The sequence below is a fragment of the Aquarana catesbeiana genome, linkage group LG06, assembly GCF_042186555.1.
Source record: "Aquarana catesbeiana isolate 2022-GZ linkage group LG06, ASM4218655v1, whole genome shotgun sequence".
Lineage (NCBI taxonomy): Eukaryota > Metazoa > Chordata > Amphibia > Anura > Ranidae > Aquarana > Aquarana catesbeiana.
In genome coordinates, this window is record NC_133329.1 from 265,580,932 (window position 1) to 265,607,217 (window position 26,286).

The 26,286-nt window shown below is 45.6% G+C and overlaps 1 protein-coding gene across 1 annotated transcript in view; it reads left to right on the forward strand.

Moving 5' to 3' along the window:
• Nucleotides 1-26,286, forward strand: part of CARF (calcium responsive transcription factor) — a 104,905-nt gene that overhangs the window by 68,392 nt on the left and 10,227 nt on the right. The window contains exons 10-12 of the mRNA XM_073633303.1: nucleotides 2,493-2,723; nucleotides 3,577-3,748; nucleotides 13,585-13,660. Coding sequence (XP_073489404.1) covers nucleotides 2,493-2,723; nucleotides 3,577-3,748; nucleotides 13,585-13,660 — 479 coding nt within the window. The remainder of the gene's footprint in view (nucleotides 1-2,492; nucleotides 2,724-3,576; nucleotides 3,749-13,584; nucleotides 13,661-26,286) is intronic.

Genomic DNA, 26,286 nt, shown 5'->3' on the forward strand with positions numbered 1-26,286 from the left:
GCTCTGGTACTCCTCAAAACTCCATCCCTTCGACACCTGCCTCCTGCATCAAGAGTGGTTGACCCTCTGGCAACTTCTTCTCCTGTGCCTCCTGGCAATGATCAGGCTCCCATCGGGCTGAGCCCCTTTACACATGGCTAGGCCTCAGGCTCTGGGCCTACACCTCTGCTGCTCCTCCAAATAATACACCCACCCAGGTTGCAGCTCGGGTGGAAAGAACCCTGATCACCTGACTCTCTCCAAATAAATAGACATCTCAGCAGCCTCGGCGGCCAAAGAAACTCCTGCTGATTGGCTAAGAAAGCACGTTCACTCATAACCTGAATTAACTGTAATCTATCATACTAATGCCAAAGGTAACAGTGCCACCTATTGACAAAAGATAGAATCACAGTTCCACTCAAGCTTAGGAGAAAACTATTTGATCAAGCTACAAATTAGCCAGGCTAGTTACCACCTAGCAAAATTAAATTTACTAGCAGCCCTGTTTAGGACAAGGTGCTACACACCTACCACGTTTTATGTACCTTTTAACCTTTCTATCTCTATGTATTGCAATTAGGAATAACTGGGCTCTACTGGTAATAACTGGGTTCCATCATAGATATAATTTCATAAAAAGTCCATCATTATAACATATATTTCATTGTACATGGTTGAATCCTTATTTATTACAGGTACTTATACAGCTCCCTCAATTTATGCAGTGCTTTCTATATATATTGTACATTCACATTGGTCCCTGCCCCCAAGGAGCTTACAATCTAAGGTCCCTAACTCCCATCCATACATACACATACTAGGGCCAACTCAGACAGGAGCCAATTAACCTACCAGCCTGTCTTTGGAGTGTGGGAGGAAACCAAGGTACCCAGAAGACACCCACACAGGCACAGGGAGAACATGCAAACACCTTATTGCTTTATTTTTTGTATTGTTCTATGTTTTAACCACTTTCCGACCATATAACTTACATATACGGTACAGGATCTGACACATCCGGGTAAGGAGCACACGTGCGCGCCGCCGGTGGCCCCTTTGCGCCGTGATTATACACAGCGGGAGCTGATAGGTGGGTAATGCGGACTCTATGTCCGCCGGCACCCGCTGATCTTTCGGTACAGAGGGAGAACGGCGGTCTGCATACGTAAACAAGGCAGATCACCGTTCTGTCAGTAGGGAAGGCATGGACCCTGTGTTCCTGCAAAGCAGGGACATAAATCCATGCCTTCCCCTAGTAAAAGCACCTCCCACACTACACTAAAACACTAGCTAGGCACACAGTTAACCATTTGATCACCCCTGATTTTAACCCCTTTCCAGCCAATGTTATTAGTACAGTAACAGTGCATATTTAGCACTGATCACTGTATCAGTGTCAAGGGTCCCAAAAAAAGTATCAAAAGTGTCAGTTTGTGTCCAGCTATCTTCCGCAATATCACAGTCCCTCTATAAGATGCTGATCCCTGTGAATACTAGTAATAGAAAATAAATAAATACAAATATCCCAGTTTGTAGACGCTATAACTTTTGCACAAACCAATAAATATACACTTATTGGATTTTTTTTCCCCATAAATATGTAGCAGAATACATATTGGCCTAGATTTAATAAGAAATTACATTTTTTTAATTTTTTTTTTATTGGATGTGTTTTATAGCAGAAAGCAAAAAACATTGTTTTTTTTTTTTTGTTTTTTTTTTTGTTCAAAATTGTCAGTTTTTTGTTTATAGCAAAGGTGATCAAATACAACCAAAAGAAATCTCTATTTGTGAGGAAAAAAGGACATTAATTTTATTTGGGTACAGCATCACATGACCACGCAATTGTCAGTTAAATTAACGCAGTACTGTATCAGAAAAGATGGCCTGGCCATGAAGGGGGGTAAAGCTTTCTGAGGACGAGTGGTTAACAGGGCATGACCGAAAACATTTAAATATCTTAACTTCTAATTTCATTTGAAATTATGTTAAAGCCTAACTCCAGCCAAACATTTTTTTAGTTTTGGATAATAAGGAGAAAGGTTTGAAGTTCATGTGTTTACTGCAGAGACAGAGGTTATCAGAACAGGAAGCAAGGGAGAACAGCAGTAAAAGCCCTTCACAACTTTATCCAAAACTAAAATAGATGTTGCTGGAGTTGGTCTTTAAATACAGATATTCTCAAACAGAAAATGATGTATGCCTGCCATCCGAAATCACTACCTTAATTATGTTAGCAAATTGATTTTCCATGTAACAACATTTATCCTGACATACAGATATAGATATATATCTGTATGTATATATATATATGTATATTTTTACATTTATGCTCCCTGTTAATGTAAATCACTTCCTTACTGTCTGCTTACAAAATTTTAGTTTACATATTGCAGTTTTAAGACTGTCCAAGGTAACAGTGTGCTTTTACACACTTAAGTGTTATACATATAGCTCTTACTCATGATATGTATGCATGACTAATTCTCTCTTTTGATGGATTATCACAGATGGTATGTCCAGTTACCTGACCAGGAAGCGCATCAGTATCACAGTCTAGATGCAGGCTGTTTCTCGCCATCACCTACCTCATTTCAACCATCTAATGAGGAAGAAGAGGAAGTGGTCTGTGATGAGAACACTGCTCTACCCTCTCGGCTGCACCCCTGCATAACAGAAAAAATTCGGGAGCTTGTGTCCAAAGGATTTGATGAGGTTTATGCTGTGAGGAAACAGTTAAGGTAAAAAAAAAGATGCGTGATCAGGAAGTAAACCAAATAATTACCCTCTGTGTAAGGACATTTGAGTTTCCTGTATGTTCAAAAAATATTGAGGTAGCCCACTGATATTGTCACACACATCAATTGGCAGTTTGCTATTCCAATCTGTTATTGCTTGAAACGCATAATGATCTTTCCCTATTACAATTAATTTGGCTTCCTCCTACACTAGGCCTCTGTGCGTTGGCAGCGGCAGATTTTTCTTTCCCATGTTAGAGCCTTTAGTGAGATGAGCAGCACAGTAATGACACTACCAAATATCACTACAAATCTGAGACTTGCAGTCAGGCAGCAGTGCCTTGGATCTCACACTGCGGATGCACACCTATAAAACTGTAGACACAGAAGTACTTAGGCACCCTCATATATCAGGAAACGCTCTGCTATTTTTTCAGAGGCATTCAAAACAAAGTGTGTATTTTCCAGGGTACTGCTCAGGGACAATGAACATTTCTAAATGTTCCCTATAGCAAACCTTCACTTTTTGAGTTCAGGTCCACATTAAGTTTTTGCCACAATTTTGGATACATTGGCACCTATAATCTTGCATGCAATGTCATCTTACTCAAGTATTTCCATTTTTTTTATTCCCGAATGTCTTACAAAATTTCATTGTGTATCAAAACACAAAAAGCCAGTATTCATATCTTTATAGGTTATCTCAAGTGTAGCACATTTGTCATATAAAAATATAAATATATACATCCCTGCTGCTCAAAAGCAGGATTATCAGCTACTAAAACATAAAATTATTTTTTCCTTGTAACAGAGTTTGGCTGTAAATTGTTGTTTTTTTTTTTTCTTGACTGATTAGAAAATATGTGGAGCGAGAGCTTTTTAAACCTGATGAAATTCCTGAACGGCATAACCTGTCTTACTTCCCAACTGTGAATGATCTAAAAAACCAGATCCATGAGGCACAGAAAGCCCTGGGGAATGGAGACCTCATTTACGATCAAGAGACTGTTCCAGGATCAGTGAGAGAGGTGACTGCTGAGTTCATGTACATGAGGTTTTTAGAGAAGTTATTCCCTGATAAGCGGTGTGCTGTTACTAATCTACTGGCTGGTGGTATATAGATCAGACACGCAAAAATACTGATGTGTATAGAGCTGTTGTACGACAGAATTCAACAGAGGTGTCCCAGCTATTTTACACCTTGTACTGAATTTTGTACATAACCTTTTCCTAGCATATTCTATACAAGTGATGTGCAATTCATGCCTGGGATAATTTTGGTGTTGAGAAGAGAGACCAAAGTAGGTGTGGATATTGCAGCAGAATAGTACATAGGTAGTGAAAAGTCGCTGTGTTTTGGCCTAGGCCGGCACTTTGCGGGGGGCGGCAAAAAGGGCCGCCCCCCCCCCGCATGAGGAAACCCCACCCGTCTTGCCGATTCCCGGCTCCCGCTGCCGCCTCCCGCACACATGCAGCCCACGGCGGCCGGCTTTCTGTAGCGGCGCCACTGTGTATGGGCGTGCTTGGCAGAGGGTGGGGGCGTGTATCTCACGCCCCCCCACTCTTTGACAAGCACGCCCATACACCGCGACGCCGCTACAGAAAGCCGGCCGCTGTGGGCTGCGTGTGTGCGGGAGGCGGCAGCGGGAGCCGGGAATCGGCAAGACGGGTGGGGGGGGGTTTCTCATGCGGGGGGGGCGGCGTGTGTCACTCGCGCCCCCATAATCAGCAGGTGACAGGTAGAGCCTTAAGCTCCGCCTACCCTCCCCTGCACTGCTTTCCTGCAGTGAATCATCTGCTCGGCCCTGGGGCGGGGTCTGGCTGTGACGTCAGGAGGAGAGAGAGAGAGGAGCACGAGGGAAACCCCCAGGACAGCAGGTACAATGATTGAATAAATTATATCAGTGTTATGGGCACTGGCAGTGTTAGCATTTGATGGGCACAGTGTTACCATTTGATGGGCACAGTGGCTACGTTTGATGGGCACAGTGGCAGCATTTGATGAGCACAGTGGCTACGTTTGATGGGCACAGTGGCAGCATTTGATGGGCACAATGGCAGCGTTTGATGGGCAAAGTGGCAGCGTTTGATGGGCAAAGTGGCAGCGTTTGATGGGCAAAGTGGCAGCGTTTGATGGGCACAGTGGCAGCGTTTGATGGGCACAGTGGCAGCGTTTGATGGGCACAGTGGCAGCGTTTGATGGGCACAGTGGCAGCGTTTGATGGGCACAGTGGCAGCGTTTGATGGGCACAGTGGCTACGTTTGATGGGCACAGTGGCAGCATTTGATGGGCACAGTGGCTACGTTTGATGGGCACAGTGGCTACGTTTGATAGGCACAGTGGCAGCATTTGATGGGCACAGTGGCAGCATTTGATGGGCACAGTGGCAGCAATTGATGGGCACAGTGGCAGCGTTTGAGGGCACAGTGGCTGCATTTGAGGGCACAGTGGCTACAATTGATGGGCACAGTGGCTGCGTTTGATGGCACAATGGCTACGTTTGATGGAACAGTGGCTGCGTTTGATGGAACAGTGGCTGCGTTTGATAGCACAGTGGCAGCATTTGATGGGTACAGTGGCTGCGTTTGAGGGGACAGTGACTGCGTTTGATGGGCACAGTGACCGCGTTTGATGGGGCACAGTGACTGCGTTTGATGGGGCACAGTGAGGCTGCGTTTGATGGGGCACAGTGAGGCTGCGTTTGATGGGGCACAGTGAGGCTGCGTTTGATGGGGCACAGTGAGGCTGCGTTTGATGGGGCACAGTGAGGCTGCGTTTGATGGGGCACAGTGAGGCTGCGTTTGATGGGGCACAGTGAGGCTGCGTTTGATGGGGCACAGTGAGGCTGCGTTTGATGGGGCACAGTGGCTGAGTTTGATGGGGCACAGTGGCTGAGTTTGATGGGGCACAGTGGCTGAGTTTGATGGGGCACAGTGGCTGCGTTTGATGGGGCACAGTGAGGCTGCAATTGATGGGCACAGTGAGACCCCCCCCGTGATAGCATTAAAACTCAGCAGCTACAAATACTGTAGCTGCTGACTTTTAATATTAGGACACTTACCTGTCCAGGGATCCAGCGATGTCGACACCTCAGCCGATTTTCAGATTGGATCTCGGGTTTTGCCACTATCATTCATGGTAAGGGAAACCAACCGGTTCCCTACTGCACATGTGCGAAGCGCGTTGCACTTTCTGAATGGCCCAGTGGAGGAAGGAGGAGGGGGGGCAAACTTCAGAGGGGACAGCGCAGTCTCCCGGAAGTGGGGAAGGGTACCTGTCAGAAACAGGTACCCGTTCCTCCCTGAAAGGTGCCAAATAAGCCTAAAGAGGAAGGGGTGTGGTTTACAGATGATAGGGTGGGTCTTAAACAGGAAGGGGTGTGGCCTCGTCAGGATGGGGTGGGTCGTATTTAAATTAGGGGGGGTGCATGCGTTTAGTCAGGCCTAGGGCAGCACAAAACCTAAATACACCACTGCCTGGAATACAGGTCTTAAAGTATATCTAAAGCCAAAACTTTTCATTTTTGATAACATAGGAAATGGTTAGAACTGCTTTCAGATACTTATTGCTGTCTTTTTTTTCTCTTTGGTGAAATACAACTTTTCTGTTTGTACCACTGACTGTTGTCACCTGGTCTGAAAGTGAATTAAAATTCAAAATTTTCCAATTGAAAAGCTTGTTCCCATGACGTTCCTCTAAATGAGGATTTCCTTTACTTCCTGTTGTGACTACATGACAGGAAGCAAAGTGAAATCTCCCCAATAGGACACAGATGGCAAAAATAGAAAATTAGTTTCAGCCTTTCCCTACTATATGCAGAGATTTTAGAACACATTTATTTATTTGAAATAGGATTAATAAAGAAACACAAAGGTTAGGATACAAAGAATACAAGATACACATTAAAGTGGAAGTAAATGCTTATTTCTTTATCGTACATCATAGGACACAGAACCTCAAGTAATTACTTAGTGGGTTATGGGCCTACCTTAAGGTGTTGACACTGGTATAACCAATACAGGAAGTTGACTCCCCTATATAACCCTTCCTCCTTCCAGGAGTCCTCAGTTTTTTCGCCAGTGTCTAAGGTGTTGGTCACAAGTGAAGATGTGCTCTGAGGAGCTCCAGGGAGGGATCCATGCTGGATTTAAAAAACCTCCATAACCGGATCCATCCTCGCCACTGAAGCCATAGAATGGTACCTGGACCTCGATTCAAGAACGAGGTTTTGCCTGTAAGCTTCTCTTTGAGAGCTGGACCCTAGGAACCAGGACTCTTTTTGGTCTTGCTACATCACCTCAAGCTGTTCCTGAGGGGTGCTATACAGGTCCAAAGGAGCGGACCCCTATTAAAAAGGTCCCCAGTCTTTGAAGGTTTAACTACGCTGCCCGCCGTGATGGGCGACAGTTGGATCTGTCTGTTAAGTCAGCAGTATCCTGCAGCGAGGAAAAGGGAAGGGAAGAGGCTAGGTACTGTAAAAGAGTCCCCATGCTTTCCTTCCATATTAAAAAAGTATGCCTTTAAAATGTCTCCTCTAGTAGGAATAGATTACACATACCTTAATGTGATGCTTAAGCAGCTCTGTGTCTGGCTATCAAGCCATGTGTGGTCCCAGCAGCCAGAGGGGGGTTCTCAGTGAACAAGACCTCTTCTAGGGGAATCAAGGGGATACAGCAGTTACAGATGCAGCTTTTTACAGGTTCAAGTACTCTGGCAGCAAATGCAGCAACTTGAAGTACACAGGCATGGGATTCTTATCCACAAGCCACTAGTTCCTATGAGTTCTGCTTATTGAAAATCATTTTTAGTAAAACCTATATGTTGTTATAGGCAGTACTTCAGTGGGAACAACGGCATTACAGATAATCCCTGTTGCAGGCTCGTCGGCAACGCCGCCTCCTCCCCTCGTGTCTGTGTTTTAGACAGCGAGCGCGCGCACACATAGACTACGTTATATTGAGCAGGAGGGGGCGGGTTTGCTAAGGGGCGTGTTTTTACAGTCAGGCGGCGCCGTGTGTAGGACATAAAGACGTCCACACAACTTAAAGTCTGCAAACACACGGTGCTAGGGGCGGAAGACGCTGAGGATGCCAATCAGGTTTTCACCTGATGCCTGTAACACAATACTCTGTGTGCAAAGCTTATCTGATAAAAGAGTCTGTTACAGATCACACTAAGGAGACACAGCAGCGCTGAGCACATAAGGGGTGTAAAGCAGGTATTTCCAGTACAGGAAACATATTGTTATCAGCATATTAAGACTGATCCTATGGTGACATTGTTTTCTTGTTAAAACAAAAAAAGATAGATTCTGTTATCTCTGTTTTTGTACTTTGCATTATTACTTCCAGAGCTACTGTAAAGGTACCTAAGGTGCCACCCCCAAGCACTGGGAAGCCCGGTCATGCCAGCATACTGTGATCCTCTCCGGAGATACCAGACATGGCAAACCAGGGTGAGTCATTGGAAGCTAGCGGTGGTGCAACTGCTTCACACACTTCAGCCCCTGTATATGGGACTGAAGAGGCATTTTCCTCAGCCCTGCAGGGCCTAGAAGGAAGATTAGCGGCTTTAATCGCATCCTCCATCTAGGTGGATAGGAAGCGTCCTAGGTCCCCCTCTCCCATATTAAACTCTTTACAAACAGTGGAGGGTCCAGGGGAATTGTGGGAACAAGATGAGGTATTACCCTCAGACAATCTAGAGGAAAGACAAGCCGGTTATTCCTCTGCAGAGGATACAATACTTGATGTTTCAGCTTCACAAACTGAAGTACAGAGCCTTACTGAAATGGTTCGCTCTGCTTTCATGCTACCCCTAACAGAGTTAGCTGAAAGTCCGGTCTCCTCCCTGGGTTCCCTGAAACCGTTACAGCCTTTACATGCGTTTCCCGTCCATGCATTACTAGAGAAGCTTATTTATACCGAATGGGGTCATCTGGATAAGCATTTTTCCCCTCCAAAGAGATTCTCAATTCTCTATCCTATGGAGGAACAGTTCACAAAAAGATGGAAAGTTCCAGCAGATGACGCTGCGATTTCCAATGTGAATAAAAGTTTAACTTGTCCAGTGGACAATGCGCATATGCTTAAAGATCCAACAATTAAGAAGTTGGAAGGTCTGTTAAAATCCTCTTTTTCTTTAGCAGGAAACGTGACTCAGCCTGCAATTGCAGCTATAGGCATCTGTCAGTCTTTAAAGGACCAGTTCACAGATGCTCTTAACGAGCTCCCTGCACAACAGGCCCGGGAGTTGGCAGAACTACCTAGAGCATTATGCTTTGCCATAGATGCTATGAAGGATTCTATTCATCAGGCTTCTCGCCTTGCGCTTGTACTAGTTCACATGAAAAGGACCCTTTGGTTAAAGGGTTGGTCAGCTGAAGCGCCTTGCAAGAATCTTTTAACTAGTTTTCCCTTTAATGGAGAACGACTATTTGGCAAGAGTTTGGATAAATATATCCAAACAATTTCTAGCGGAAAGAGTACTCTTTTGCCAGTTAAAAGAAAATATAAACGTCCTTCATTTAAGCGCACTTTTTCTCCCGCGCCAGGTAACTCGACCTCTAGGCAGGGGCGACGGCCTCCACCATCAGACTCTAGAGGAAGACCTCAAGGTCAAACCCAGGCACAAAGGAAGACCTGGGGCCACAAGTCTGCAAAGCAGAATACCAAGGCCTCGTCATGAAGAGGCATCTCCCCTCACCAAAGTGGGGGAAAGACTTCTGAGGTACTCAGAAGTCTGGCAAAGGGAAACTCAGGACAAATGGACTCTCTCCACAGTCTCTCTAGGATACAAGCTAGAGTTTCGAGAGTTTCCACCGTCTCGTTTTCGGAGATCAAACGTTCCCAAAGATCCAGGGAAAAGGCAATCCCTGTTGCAAGCATTAGACCGATTATTGGCTCAAGGGGTGATCATACAGATTCCCAAACAAGAGCAAGGTTTGGGGTTTTACTCAAACCTGTTTACGGTACCAAAGCCAAATGGGGATATCAGACCAATTCTAGATCTACGGACTCTAAATCAGTTCCTGAAGATCCGCTCCTTTCGCATGGAGTCAATCAAGTCAGTTGTTTCCATCCTACAAGGAGGAGAACTTTTGGCATCCATCGACATCAGAGATGCATATCTGCATGTCCCTATATTTCCTCCTCACCAGAGGTTTCTGCGGTTCGAAGTAAAACAAAAGCACTTTCAGCTTGTAGCCTTGCCCTTCGGGCTTGCTACAGCACCCCGGGTATTCACAAAAGTACTAGCCCCACCTCTAGCCAGGTTAAGGGCACAGGGCCTAACTGTCTTGGCTTACTTAGACGATCTATTGTTAATAGACCAGTCAGTGGCTCGCTTGAAGCAAGATGTAGCCATTACAAGCAGTTACCTTAAAGCCACTAAAAAGGCTGGAGTATCTGGGCCTGATCATAGACACAGCCCAGGAAAGGGTGTTCTTGCCTCCCGCAAAGATCAGCTCCATAGAAGAGCTGGTGCGGATAGTCAGGTCAAAGAGAAATCCATCAATACGTCTTTGCATGAGGTGGTTAGGAAAGATGGTAGCTTCATTCGAAGCAGTTCCCTATGCCCAATTCCATTTGAGGCTGTTTCCAAACAGTATCCTGTCTGCTTGGAACAAGACGATTCAAGCTTTAGATTTACCAATGCGGCTGTCCCCAAGAGTGTCCCAAAGCCTCAATTGGTGGTTACTAACTCGGAACCTGCTGAAGGGAAAGTCCTTCAGACCAATTATCTGGAAAGTAGTAACGACAGATGCGAGCCTTTCAGGCTGGGGAGCAGTACTAGAGAAGACGACTGTCCAGGGACAGTGGTCAAGAACCGAAAGAGCCTTACCCATCAACATCCTAGAGATTCAGGCAGTGTATTTGGCTCTGAGACCCTGGACCTCCAGGTTACAGAATTGTCCTGTCAGGATCCAATCTGACAATGCCACGGCCGTGGCATATATCAATCACCAAGGGGGCACCAAAAGTCTCTCAGCTCAGAGAGAGGTGAACCAAATTCTGGGAGGGGTAGAGAAGGAAGCGCCACCTGAGTGTAGTATTAACAAATGATGTTTAATGACACCAGGTAAAAACACACTTGCAGGATAAAAACATATAAAAGGCTCATTTGTATAGGTATGTGGTCCTCGGTGTTCCCTCTGATCCTGTGGTGGTGACGCTGCAGGGATGCTGGGCTGCAGAAGGTGGATTACCAGCTGGGAGCTCCTTCTGTGGCCATCAGGAAGAGACCGGCATTGAGTGTGCGTGACGTCACAGGTCGTCCGTCCGCTTCCGGGTTCAGTATCCAGGGGAGGGATTGTCCAGGGAGGAGGGATTGCAGGGAGGTTGAGAGAAGGCTATGCGCTCGGAGCCACTGCTCCTTCAATAGGCCTAATAGGGAGGTGTCTGCAATGTGCTTTTATATGGCAGTGCTGTGGGACAACAGGTCCCAGCGTCTGTTAAAAAGAAAGCACAGCGGGTGGGAGGGGAACTACAAGGTAACATAATATACACAGAGAAAAAAAAGAGGTTATATAATAGTAAGTGTCATGGAAACATATATATGAATGGGGAAAAGTGCATGGTAGTAAACATGGAGACAATAATATTAACAATAATAAAAATGGGAGTAACAATGGGGGCAAAAAATGGAGGTAAGTATAAAAAATATATATATATATATATATATATATAATGTATAAAAGCGAAACATAATAATATTTCCAGCTGGCCTCAGTTTGTGGGTCATTGAATCAATCCCGGCCACATACCCTGCCGCTGAGCGGTATAAATGTCTTTGCCAGCAAGAAACTTACTGGATCTACTCTTTGGGCACTTTAGCACCTGGGGGGTTGAACGAGGATATCGAGGTTCACACACTACTTTGAGCCACCCCGTTTCCTCATGAAACCACCCCTACAGATGTAGCCTTGCTACAATATATATAGCTTTAAGAACCCTGCACAGATACGTGCTTCCCTGTTCCTTGTGTTTTCCCAATACGCATGCTTTATCCATGTCCACTTTTTATACCATAATTTTTTCACAATTTTTTTGCCTTTCTCTACCTATTTTTATTTTTATAAATGTTTTTTTTATATATTTATTCTTATTTCTATATCTGTTATTATTTTTATTCTTAATTCTATTATTTTTTTTTTTTATTTTTATTCTCACTTTCATATTTATTTTTATTATTTTTTTTTTTTTTTTTTTTATTTAATTTTTTATTTTTTTTAATATTTATTTTTATCTTTACCGTTGCATTTTCTGGTTCTTCTGTATCACCACCATGGGAAATATTATTATGTTATTATACGAAACATAATAATATTTCCCATGGTGGTGATACAGAAGAACCAGAAAATGTAACGGTAAAGATAAAAATAAAGATAAATATTTAAAAAAATTAAAAATAAAATCACAAAATAAATAAAAAAAATAATAAAAATAAATATGAAAGTGAGAATAAAAATTAAAAAAAACAATAGAATTAAGAATAAAAATAACAATAGATATAGAAATAAGAATAAATATATAAAAAAAACATTTATAAAAATAAAAATAGGTAGAGAGAGGCAAAAAAATTGTGAAAAAATTATGGTATGGGCAGTGTCACCAGGCCTCCATGTCTCAGATCTGCAAGGCCGCGACTTGGTCTTCAGTACATACATTTACAAAATTTTATCAAGTAGATGTAAGATGGAATGAGGATATCACCTTCGGGCGCAGTGTGCTGTAGGCAGCAGTATAATTCCTCAAGGTCTGGGGGTGCCCTACGGGTTGTATCTCCCTCCCCTCAAGTAGCATTGCTATGGGACGTCCCACTAAGTAATTACTTGAGGCCCTGTGTCCTATGATGTACGATAAAGAAAATAGGATTTTTAAAACAGCTTACCTGTAAAATCCTTTTCTTGGAGTACATCATAGGACACAGAGCTCCCGCCCCTCTGTTTTATGGGCTGAGAGTATGTTGCTTATATTGCTTGGCTACAAAAATTGAGGACTCCTGGAAGGAGGAGGGGTTATATAGGGGAGTCAACTTCCTGTATTGGTTATACCAGTGTCAACACCTGAAGGTAGGCCCATAACCCACTAAGTAATTACTTGAGGCTCTGATGTACTCCAAGAAAAGGATTTTACAGGTAAGCTGTTATAAAAATCCTATTTTTTTTACATGTATCTACAGGTAAGCCTATAATAAGGCTTATCTGTAGGTACAGTGTATATCTTCTACATGGTAGGACAGTAGTGGATACAGTGTAGGTACAGTGAATATCTCCTCCTGCACGGTTTAGAAGACATTCACACTGCATGTAGCCAGTGATGTCACCGGTGCATGCGCTCTGAAGGGATGGTATACCTGTGCCGTTCCTTCAGAGCTCCATGCTGTGGTCCATGACAGGAGTGATGTTTTCACTGCGCCGGCAATCAGCCAGCCGGAGGACGCAAACCCGGAAGGAAGACCAGGTGAAGATGGAAGCGCCTGTCAGCGGTGACAGTGCTGCACTGGAAGGCAGCGTTCTAAGGTAAGTATTTTATAATGTGCTAGTATGTGATGCATACCAGCACATTATGCCTTTACCTTGGTTTAAAAGAATAAAGAAAATAGGTGTAGTTTATTACCGCTTTAAGGGCCCGTTCACACCAGATGCAGTTGGGACATGCTGGCAATTTCCAGCACAGCCCTAATGCATGGACAAGGCAAAATACTTTGCTTTCTGTCCTGTCAGTTCACACCACAGTTTATACCAAAGCTTGCCATTTCTAACCATTTTTCACAATGCCGCTGCAGTGAACAGACCTCTATTGAAATGTCACTTGTGATGTTTTTTTTCTAGTATTAAAATATATTTATATATTTTTTTAGTTGCAGTGGAACTCTGATAATGGCAGTGTTCTCAACGAAATGGTTACAGTTACATTTGAAGCGGGATGTCAAGAAGGTTGGTGTTTGTTTTCTTATTTTTCATTTATTACATAGCACTGACATAATACCACATTCACATCAGTTCCTTTCCCCTGGTATTGTTTAGAGCAGGGGTGTCCAACCTATTGAACTTCCTGGGCCACACTGAAAGAAGAGGAATGTTTTTGGGCCACACATAAAATACACTAACAATGATAACTGATGAGCAGAAAAAGTCTAGCAGAGGGTAACAATCACTGATATAGATAATGTACCTTTTCTGAGTAATAAAACTTAATTTTTTTTTTTTTTTATAAAAATTAAGACGGCAACATGAAGCTAGGGCCATATATTACATGGTTTTTGATAAACACATCAATATTTAATTTGATGGATGTAGTAGCCATTCTCAGTGAATTCTCAATGTGCTCATCAGATATTTTGGTCCTAATTTTGCCTTTTCATGTGCTTGAAAATAGTTGCTCACAAAGGTGCTGCCGAAAACTGATGACATGAATAGCACGATTGTGAAGAGTGGGATATTTTTCTTAAAGAAGATAAAAGTTATAATAGTCCAGTAATGAGACACTGTCCAATTTTTCTTTGGCCGCATGTGTTCGCTAAGTGTAAATGCATTTTTACAAAAAATCACCAAAAATCCACATCTTTAAATAAGTTTACAATTTTGTGTTGGGCCGCATTCATAGCCATCTTAGATCTTAGACCACAGGTTGGACACCCCTGGTTTAGAGGCTACTACAGACACACACACACACACGTGAACTAAAATGCAAGACAAGTGTACTAACCAGTTTTAAAGTTCTAGCAGAAGTGCACAGTATAAATTGTTGTTTTTATAATGTTTTATTATTGGGGTGCATGAGGGTTCTGGGCCTCATGTTCACTTTGTTCAAAGTGGTTGCTTATGTGTAACATCACACCAGAGCTCTGCAGTTGGAGATTCTGGGAAAGTGAAACAAGGTTCTAGAGTCTCTGGACAGGACCATTTGTTTTTCACCTGACAAAGGTGTCCCAGTCTTGGTGGATTCATTCTACCCTTTTGCTGCCTGGAAAGTCCTTCCTTCTTCATTAGAAGATCATCACGATGAATGTCAACCTGATCCAGCTGGAGGGGAATTGCTGGGTCAGCTGTCAGTTCAGGGCCAATAAGCCCAGGAGGAGATCGGGCTCTCCATTAATGTTCTGAAATTCAGGGCGTTTTAATCTCTCTCTCTTATTGGAGGATTCCTCTCGAGGGTTGCCCAATCAGGGGCAAGTCGGTCATTGACTTGGCCGTGGCTTACATTAGTTTCCACAACGGTACAAAGAGCTCAGCAGCGGCGATGGAGATGGATTTGGCAGAACTTCATGTCTCGGCCTTGTCTTCTGTTCACATCCTTGGAGTGGACAATTTTTGACATCTTTCGGCCAACTTTGTCTCAACAGGAGAAAGTTGGATGTTGACCTCCTGGTATCCAGACTCAATCAAAAGTTTCCAGGTTCGTGGCCAGGACAAGAGATCCATTCACCGATGTATTAAACACACTGGTAGCTCTGTGGGACAGGTAATCCATGATTTATGCCTTACCTCCTCTAAAGTTTCTACCCCGACTCTTGTGAAGAATAGAGTGGGAGGGCATTAATGGTGATTCTGGCTGGCCACTCCACACCTGGCTCTCGGAACTTGTCTGATTCGTTGCCAACACACCATGGTGTCTTCGGCTACATCCAGACCTTCTCTCCCAAGGGCCAATCTTCCACTATGCTTTACAGTTGTTGGCTTTATTGGCATGGCTGATGAAAGCCAGGTGCTGAAGGATAGGGCCTTTCTTCTGCTGTCAATTACACGATGCTTCAGTCTTGCAAAGTCCACCTTTTGTTTCATTTATTATCATACCTAAAAGGCCTGTTGCACATGATGAAAAATCGCTTTGGTTTCAGCTCCACAGGTTTTCCGTAGCTCATATTTTGGCCTTCAACAGGATGTGGACCTATGGCCCTATGTATAGTGAAGGATCAGGTTTCTACCTTTGCTGTACTCTTCCAGTGCCCTTTGGCTTCTCACTTTCCTTGGTTCATAGCTTCATCTATCTTGGGTGGTTCCCCCACTAGACCTTAGTGTTTAATTTAAATGAACACATTGTTTTACCTTCTCGAAGTCCTAATCCTTACCATCCTAAGGAAGTAGCTCTTCAAGTGTTACTAAACCCAGGACTCTGCATTCACTATATCTGGTCTCCCACAGTACATAGAACATGAAAATGCAATTACTTTAGTAAATATAAACTGCTAAGGAGGGCGTGTCCGAGATGGCGCAGAGAACAGACGTGTAGTCTCGAGGCTCTCGATTACAGCCCTTATCCTGCTTCCTATATTTGTGCAACCTGCCTTAAACTTGGAGTGCCAGCTACCCACATCAGTGCCACCCGTGCGGACGATGACCAGAGGGAGAAGCATCGGTCCAGCTCGATGTATAGCTGATCTTGTGAGTACTGAGGACCAGGTGTTCTACTCTACAGCTGCAGCCTACCACATGGCTGCTCAGACCAACAATCCCGAGGCGCCTGCTTCAGATTCTACCAAATAAGACTCACTTATGCAAGCCATCAATGGCTGCCAAGCAGCCCTGACAGCCAAAATTGAGCATGTGCATACTGAGATCGGATTGATACGCAGGGACCTGAATCGATTTCGGGAACGGGTCATGGAGGTTGATCACAGAGTGTCCTTCCTGGAAAATGTTCAGCGTGACCACCGTGCAGACCTCCACAAGTTAAGCATCTGGAAGTGAGAGCAGAATATGGCAAGAACCGAAATCATCAAAATAATCTGTGTAAGATTGGACTCCCGGAGGGTTTGGAGGGCGCGGATGCGACTTTCTTCACAGAAACCTTGCTGCAATCGCTTCTCCCACAAGCTAAGTTCTGCCCGGCAAGGGCTCTCTACCCCGCACGTTCATATTTAAACTGCTACACTTTAGGGACCGGGATGTGGTCCTCCCCGAGGCTCGCAAACAGGGCAATCTGCACTAAAACAATGTCAAACTCCTCATTTTTCCAGACTACTCTGTAGAGCCGCAGTGACAGAGGAAATCCTTCGACCATGTCTGTGTCAAGAGACTGAAGTACAGCATGTTATTTCCCGCCAAGTTGAGAGTAGAGGATGGAAGTCGTGTACACTTTACATCTCCAAAAGATGCTATCACTTAGCTTGAGACAGCCTGTTAACGCTCATCTATCCGTGAGTTAGTCTTTTGCCTGGGTCTGTGAGCTTGCCTGCTAGGGCTGAGGGCCTCTGCCGGATCCTGTTACTTACCTGGAATGCCATGTTTTTCTCCGCTTCCTGAGAGTTTGCTCCCGCATGGTTAGGCTTCTGCTGCTGTTCTCATGTTAACCCTGCCGAACTTTGGTGAGAGATTCTGGACCTACCTTATCTGTTACCTTCGCTAACTATGCCTTTGGGTGCTCTCAGGCTGCCATGACCTTCTGGCCTAGATTGCTCAGACTTCTTGTTTCCTAGTTGGAGGTTTCACCTGTTTTCTAAGTTATGTTTAACTGCAACGTTAAGTAATGTGCCCCCGGTTTTCCAGGAGACTTCCACCACATTTATCAGCCAGAACGACTTTGGTGACTTATTTCCTTAGGGTACTATAGTTTGCGCATCATGGCACATTGCACCTCTATGGTGGACTGTGTGCCCGTTGGTTTGGGATGGAAGCCTTCCTCGGTTCTGCGGGAGTGGGCAGGGTGGGGGGAGGGTGTTGGAGAATTGGTTTGCTATGGGTTAGCTCATGTACATCCCATGGTATGCTTAAAGTGGATGTAAACCCTCACATATACCCAGTGAAGTGAACAGCATCAGATGTTACACAGGGATGAAACAAATCTCCCCACATAAGTTTTACTTGTATATCTGCTGTCTTCATCTTTATATATTCTTTAGAAAGTGCACATTGTGTTACAGATTTTCTCTCCCTGTTCAGCACTGGGAGTGGATTATTGGCATACAAGACAGCTGATTGGAGGAAAGGCACACCCTCTCCACATTGGAAAAAGGACGTAATGTGCAGAGCTCTGTTCTAAATCGAGCAGCACTCTGCTAATCTATTTATAGCAACCTCCCAGGGCACAAACTTCAGGCTGCTTTTGTCTCTTGTGTCAGAGAACTTGTCAGAAGTTATCAGGCTTATAACAGAGCTACAGGACAGAAGAAACACACAGGACTCAGTGCTTTGGAGAGAGATAAGAAAACACTACAGATATATGTGCCCAGCTCAAATTTCATGAATTAGGTTTACATCCACTATAAGGCCTCTTTCACGCGAGGCGGACTCCGTTTCTACGGAGCCCGCCTCGGTCCGACGGCTCAGCGGGAGATCAGTCCGTTGATCTCCGCTGAGCCGGCGGATGACAGGTCCCTCTCTGCTCACTGAGCGGGGAGGGGCTTGTCAGGCGCCGCTGCCGCCTATGGAGGGATCGGATGAAAACGAACAGCATGTCCGTTTTCATCAGATCTCACCCGATCCTCCAGCGACAGACCTGGACGTAGAGCCATCCGTCTGCTTTTAGCGGATCGGACCGGGTCGGATGTCAGCGGACATGTCTCGGCTGACATCCGACGCTCCATAGACTAACATGGAGTGCCCGTTCAGGTCCGCCGTCAAAACTGACAGGCGGACCTGAACGGTCCGATCGTGTGAAAGGGGCCTAATGCTTCAAACCTTTTATTTTTGGCACATTATCGTCAGTTTATTTGTTTTCTACTGGGGCTCCTGTTGGTCTATTTGGTTCTGCTCAGTCATTACTTTAGGGCAGTTCCTCTGAGTAAAAACTATTCCCTCATTCTTTATGCCTCGGTATAATATTGTCTCTTGGATTACAAGGGACCTGGATTCCCCAATTAAATGCTCCCTGGTATTCCAATTTTTGAAGGCTTACAACCCACATATATGCATACTTCAGGAGACACATCTCCATGGCAACAGAACCCTGAGCCTTAAAAGGCCATGGGTCGGCTATCATTACCACTCCACATATTTTAACTTTGCCCGAGGTGTGAGTGTTCTAGTTAAGAAGTCCTTACCATTTAAACTGTTGCATCTTGACCTAGACCTGGATAGACATTGTCATTATGCATGTGTTGATTGAGTTTGAAACTACTATTGTAGGTGTTTACGTCCCCCTGCCTTAGTCAGGTTTCTGCATAGGGTGATGGCATTGGTAGCTGAACATGCAATAGATAACCTTATAAATATGGGCAATTTTAATATTGTCCCTGACCCGGGTATGGATAGGTTGTCCTCGGGAGGCCAATCCAATGATGATCTCACGTCCTGGGCAGAGGCGTTTGGGCTGACTGACGCTTGGAGGCGGAGGCTCGGGCCTACACATTACTCTAACAAAACATTTTCTCGCATTGATTTTGCCATTGTAGGGGGGCTGTCCTGCCTAGGGTTGGGGAGGTTTCTATACTGCCGTGGGGGATATCTGATCATGCACCCCTTTTATTACAATTCCGAGTGACGTCCCTCGATCGGCTTGTGGAGACTCTCCAGATTTTGGGTCACTGATGCCGAGGTGGACTCCAACTTTGAGACATCTTGCTGATTTCTGGGTTGCTAATCCAGGATCTGCTTCCAACTCTGTGTGTGGGGTGCCTTTAAGACTTCTACCAGGGGACAGTATGCCTCACTTATTGGTCGGGTCTGCCAATCTAGGAAATCCAACTTAACCCAGGCAGAAGCTGCCGCCACTGTGCAGGAACAGCAAAATGTACAAACGAGATCCCTGAGATGATCAGAAATTGTAGTCCCTTACTAGGAACATACTACTACTTTGCACCTCCCTGACAAAAAAGAAACTTTTACATCAATGACAGCAAATTTTTGAACAAGGTGAGAGAAATGGGAAGTTACTACCCTGGTTGGCCAAAAAAGAGCAAATAGCTACTGCCAGTATCCCTCAAATTTGCGACTCTCCAGGCACAATACTTGCTGATCCCACGGAGATCAATGCATGCTTTGCAACGTATTACCGATCCTTATATAGCACTTGTGTAACCTATGTTGCTGAGGACCTTCAGTCCTGCCTAGTTGAGATAAATTTTCCTGTCCTTACCTCAGCCTACAGGGACAGGTTGGAGGCACTCTTCAGTTGGGTAAGACTCCTGGCCCTGACGGGCTTCCTATAGAATTCTACAAACCGTATGCTAAGGAGTTACGCCCTTGCCTCCGTTCCCTGTTTGCAGGAGTGACAAAGTCTGCTTTGCTTCCTGACTCTATGAGCAAAGTTGTGATTGTCGTGCTCCCAAAGCCATGGAAGGAACTAGATCTGTGCTCGTTCTATCGCCCCATCTCATTGTTAAATGCAAAAGTTTTAGCCAACTGTCTCAATACAGTGATTACAGCGCTGGTACACCAGGACCAGTTAGGTTTTGTGCCTGGCCGGGGCACAGATATTAACATCCGACGTCTTCACGTGCATATGGCCTTGGCTGCTCTGGACCATCCAGGGTAGTGGCATCCTTAGATGCTGAAAAAGCATTTGATTCAGGGAATACATATAGGCAGTTCTGATTGGCTTTGGCTTCAGTCCCTGTTTTTTATCTTGGTTGCGCTTGTTTGCATACCCTAGAGCTAGAATCGGAATGAATGACACTCTATCAGAATTCTTTCCATTGGGCAGGGTGATGCGCAAGGGCTTTTTTGCATTGGCGATGGAACCACTGGCTATGCTTCTTCGTGCGGATTCTGCTGTGCAAGGGTGTTCCCGTGGGCTCTATAGCAGAATAGCTCTGCTTGCATGCCAATGACCCTCTGCTGTATCTGGCTGCTGCAATCTTGTCTCTTTGTGTGGCTCTTGCTATAATCGATAGTTTCAGTAATTTTTCAGGGATTCGCAGTCATTGGGACAAGTCAGTACTTTTTCCACTGCACCCCTTCGTCCCTCGTGTCGCTAGTCAAACTCAGTTACGCTGGGTGGATGAGTTTACCTACCTGAGGATTTGGGTGGGGGCTAATGTGACTGACTACTTTGAGAATAACATATCCCCTCTCATTTCCCAGTTTGCATGCAAATGTACCTCCTGGTAGACTCTCCCTCTGACCCCCAGTGGTCGGCTATATTTATTGAAAATGATCTACCTATACCGAAATTTCTATATTTTTTTCTGCAATACCCGAGTTGTCCTACCCAAATCATTTTTTCGGGGGCTAGACGGATTGGTAGTGTCTTTTTGTCTGGGCTGGGCGAACCCCTCAGTTGGCCAAACCAACCCTGCACCTTCCCTTATCACAAGGTGGTCTGGCTTTGCCCAGCTTCCAGCTGTATTATTGAGGCAGCTGTGTTGGTTACAGTCCGGTGGTGGTTTCTAACAACGTAGACATAATCCAGCGGTGACACTGGAGGCAGCCGTATTGGGCTCGTGTGTGGCCCTGGGTAAACTAGTTTTGAGAGGCCCAAGTGCGCATCTATCCATGACGGGATCTATGCAGGTACCTCTGCGTGTGTGGGGTCAAGCTCACAGTGTATATGGAGAACCCTCCAAATTCTCCCCACATCTGCCCCTATGGGGGAATCCCGTACTTCCTCATCTTTATTCGATACCGGATTCGCAGCTGTGGCCTTGTCATGGGGTGCTGACATTAAAGCATGTTATTGCTAATGGGAGGGTAGTGCCCTTTGCCGACTTGAGACAGGAGCATTCCCTGCCAAGCTCCATGGGGTTTAGATATTGGGAATTGAACCATGCACTTAGGATGCAGTTTCCTGAACCCATAGTCTTGGAGTCTGACCCGGTTGAACGCGGTCTTACCTCCCGAGTGATGTCCTCCCTTTATCTTTGCTTGTCCCTGGCCTATGATACTAAGTTTATACCAGCTTAAGCTCCTACACAGTGTCTATTACACTCCTGGGCGTCTCGCTAGCATTTACCCCCAGGCTGACCCAATGTGTGCAGTCTCCACTGGTACTTTTTTTGCATACGGTTTGGTCTTGTCATGTCCTTACTCCCTTCTGGGAAACGGTGACCCAAATACTGAGTCAATTGTATGATATCCCGTTACGTCCTGACCCACTTTTTCTCCTGTTGGGCCATTTGGAGTTGAATAGATACACTAAAACTTTTCTTAGTTATGCCCATTTCTATGCTAGACAGGAGATCCTTTTGTGATGGAAGTCCCCTGCACCCCTCTCAGTACATGCCTGGACAAAGACCATTAATTCAGTGCTTCCCCTATACAAAATCACCTATGAAAGTAGGAACTGTCCTCAGAAATACGACAATTTGTGGCCTACCTGGATAGATGCATATGGACAAAACGATTAGGATGGAGTTTGAGAACTCTCTCTCTCTCTCTCTCTCTCTCGCTCTCTCTCTCTCTCGCTGTCTCGCTCTCTGTCTCGCTCTCTGTCTCGCTCTCTGTCTCGCTCTCTGTCTCGCTCTCTGTCTCGCTCTCTGTCTCGCTCTCTGTCTCGCTCTCTGTCTCGCTCTCTGTCTCGCTCTCTGTCTCGCTCTCTGTCTCGCTCTCTGTCTCGCTCTCTGTCTCGCTCTCTGTCTCGCTCTCTGTCTCGCTCTCCGTCTCTCTCTCTCTCGCTCTCCGTCTCTCTCTCTCTCGCTCTCTGTCTCTCTCTCTCTCTCTCGCTCTCTGTCTCTCTCTCTCTCGCTCTCTGTCTCTCTCTCACTCTCTGTCTCTCTCTCACTCTCTGTCTCTCGCTCTCTGTCTCTCTCTCTCTCGCTCTCTGTCTCTCTCTCTCTCGCTCTCTGTCTCTCTCTCTCTCGCTCTCTGTCTCTCTCTGTCTCTCTCGCTCTCTGTCTCTCGCTCTCTGTCTCTCTCTCTCTCGCTCTCTGTCTCTCTCTTGCGCGCTCTCTCTCTCTCTCTCTCTCTCTCTCTCTCTCTCTCTCTCTCTCTCTCTCTCTCTCTCTCTCTCTCTCTCTCTCTCTCTCTCTCTCTCTCTCTCTCTCTCTCTCTCTCTCTCTCTCTCTCTCTCTCTCTCTCTCTCTCTCTCTCTCTCTCTCTCTCTCTCTCTCTCTCTCTCTCTCTTCTTTTGTGCCTTCTGAAGCTGTTTATTGTATTTTGCTTTTACAATTGTTTTTCTTTTCACTGCCATGTGCTCTCATTAGCCATATATAGCAGTCTTATGACTTCTATCATTGTCTGGTTAAAGTTTGTAGGAGGAGTTTTCATTCTACTCTGACTGTCCTACGAGGCTGCAAGACCCCTGACCCTACGTCTGGACAGTGCCGATTGGCCCTCTGACGATCACATACACCCCCCACCCCAAAAAAAAAATAAAAACGGTCTAGCAATACACACCATACTGAGACTGTGCAGAGTGCCCCCAAGGTGCTCTGTACAGTCAGGAGATGGATTGGGGACAGTAAAAGAAGGGGAGGATTAGGGAAGACAGAGTCAAACAGTCTTTTTACACAATGCGCAGGATTAACCCCTTAGGTTCCACAGTGAGTAAACAAGCGTGCTTTACTGCATATACAGACTGATTTTACTGTTGTGGGTTTAGTAAGACTTTCATTATTTGGATGTAGGTTGGGCCATTAGAGTCTACTTAAATTCTGCCGCCCCTGTTCATAGTCACAGATGGTCGTAGAATGGGACAAGCTGCTTCATCATCGACTATTTCCAGGTGGATTTCTCAACTGAAAGGCACTTGTCATCTTCATCACCTGTCCGCACTGGATCCAAGTCATCACTTGCAGTATCTGGGGTTTTTCCTAGACATGGCTCAGTTAAGTGATCCTTCCCCAAGAAAACCTCAAAATTCTTCATTCCAGCCTTAGAACCCTATAGCCTAGGTGTTACCTGATCTCTAGACAGTCTGACTCGCCTGCCGGCTCAGGAATTCAGCACAGAAGTTGGGGTTACCTATTTTCTCAACCTTTTGGAAAATGCTCACAACTATGTCAGCCTACCTGTCTGGGGAGGAGTCCTAGACATCTTGTTAGTGCAGGGGACTTGGTCACACAAGGAACCCCATCTCCCACTCAACATTCTGGAACTGTGAGCAATTTTTTTTGTCATTAATACACTGTACTTCCAGCAGGAGAGTCATCCAATCTGGATTCTGTCATACAACATCAAGGTGATGGCGTACATCAACCATCATTGAAGACACAGTTGTCTTGCTGCAGCAAGAGCAGTAGAAAGGATTCTATCTTGGGAAGACTTTGCATTAGAGCCTTGTCTGCCAGTCAAATCACAGCACTTGACAATTATGCAAGACTGCTATGTTGTCAGAGCTTGTCTTTAAGGGAATGGGCCCTAAACCTGGAGGTGGGGGAGACATCTGATGTGGACCTTCTGTCCTCTAGGCTCAACGCCATGTTGGACAACTTGTCTCTGTTGATTTACATCTTCCCTCCCTTGCAACTCTCTTTGTCTGCTCCACAGGTTCTGGATAGTGGGCCTTTGGGAGATGATCATAGCTCCAGGTTGGCCCAGGCAGATGGGGTACTCCACCCTGTTCAGACTACTGTTTCTGACCTCTTCCAGACCACCTTGATATTTGGTCCCTTCGACTAATTGACGGTCCTGATTTATGGTCAGTGGCTTAATGGCGTAGCTGTTGCTGCCCAAGTTATGGGAGATAGGGGTTTCTCTGTTTTGGTGATTTCTTTCTCGAACATCACGGGACACAGAGCCACAGTAATTACTGATGGGTTATATAGGGTATCACTGGTGATTGGACACTGGCACACCCTATCAGAAAGTTCAACCCTCTATATAATCCATCCCCTTGCAGGGATACCTCAGTTTTTACGCCAGTGTCTTAGGTGTTGGACGTGTAAAAGATGTCCTGCGCTGAGCTCCAGGAGGGGAATATCTTATATCCTATACTGGGCCAAGCCAGGCAGACCGGATCCATTCAAAGTGTCCTTTCTAGGCCGAATTGGATGGTACCCGGGCCTCGTGTCCGAAGAAACTAGGTTTTACCTGTAATGCTTCTCTTTATAGAGAGCTGGACCCTGCAGATTAGAAAATGTTTTTTCTAGCCTAATTTCTAGCTGGGTGCTTTACAGGTCCAGAACTGCAGGATCCCCCTATTCGTAGGAGGCCCCAGTCTCTGACGGTTTTCTCAAACGGAACCCACCGTGAGAGGCGAAGATTGGGTCTGTTCAACAAACCCTGCGGCTGGATAAGGTAGGGGAGATTCCACAGAATTTTTTAATTCTAGTAGGTTTTCTCCTTTAAGGTAAATGCATGCTATGCCTATTGTGTCCACCGGGGGGCTGCCAAGAGCACAAACATTGTCATGCTGATGTCGGTCTCAGTGTTCATCGCTGCACAGCGTCTCCGGCTGGCTCAAGGTAGGATGGATGGGGGGATTTCTCCTGTTTGAATGTTCCCCCCAGGCTAGGGGGAGGCCACAGGGGTCTAGACAGCGGTTATACCACTCAGGCACCACCGCCATAGCCGCCATTGCCGTTTTTCAGGCAGGCCCATCACTACCGGCTTCTCTCCTGCCTCCCCCTCCCCCAGCCTTCCTCCATGCTATTTCCAGCCAGCGCGGGAAGCGCTCATTTTTTTGAAATTCAAGGGTGGGGGGGGGGGGGGCGGTAGAGGGGGGGGGGGCTTAGATTCCCACTCAGGCCAGCTGCAGGCTATTTAAAGTACTCTGTATAGGTGCTCTGAGCCTTTGGAGGGACACAGAGCTGACAGTCGCATGTAAGGTGGGACACAGGCATTCTCCTAGGCTGCATTTACTAAGGTAACACCAGACTGGGCATTTGGTAGCAGGGCTTTTAACCACTACATCGCTCACCAGTCAGTGTTCATTTGTGATACCTCCACCTTGTTGCTTTGCACTATGGGTAGAAGATGTTCAAACACCCCAAGAACCAGAGACACTAGGGGATCTCGGTCGGGTTCTGAGGACCCCCTTTCTGCAGCATCCTCCCCCCGGAGGGGTCAGGGACGGCTAGCCAGGGAGAGCCATTGGGGTCAGGGGCTATACCTGCCTCCGGCACTTCAGCCCCTGTATACAGTACACAGGAGGTTTTTTCCTCAGCCATTAATGGTTTAGAGGAGAGATTAATGGCCGTGATTACATCTTCACTCAGTGGAAGAAAACGTACTAGGCCTTCCTCAGTTTCCCAAGACCCTCAGGAAGAGGAACTCTGGGATAAAGGAGAGGAATCCCTTTCAGAGGATCGGGATGGGACGGATGATTCCTCTTCGGAGGAATCAGGTGGAGAGGGACCCTCTGCGACTTCCCAAGAGGAGAAAGTCTTAGTGCAGATCCTTACTGGATTGGTCCGCTCCACATTTAAGTTGCCCGTATCTGAATCAGTTAAAGAACCCTCTTCTTCTTTGGGGTCACTGAAACCACCTCATACAGCACATGCTTTTCCTGTTCATAATTTACTTGAAAAGCTCATTTATTCTGAGTGGGATCACCCAGACAAACGTTTTATTCCGCCGAGAAAGTTTTCAACACTTTATCCGATGGAAGAAAAGTTTGTTAAGATGTGGGGAATATCGGCCATTGATGCCGCCATTTCCTCCGTAAATAATAGTCTGACTTGTCCTGTAGACAATGCTCAGATGCTCAGGGATCCGGTAGATAAAAAGATGGAATCCCTATTGAAGGATGTTTTCTCCTTAGCAGGTTCAGTGGCTCAACCTGCAGTAGCAGCGATTGGAGTCTG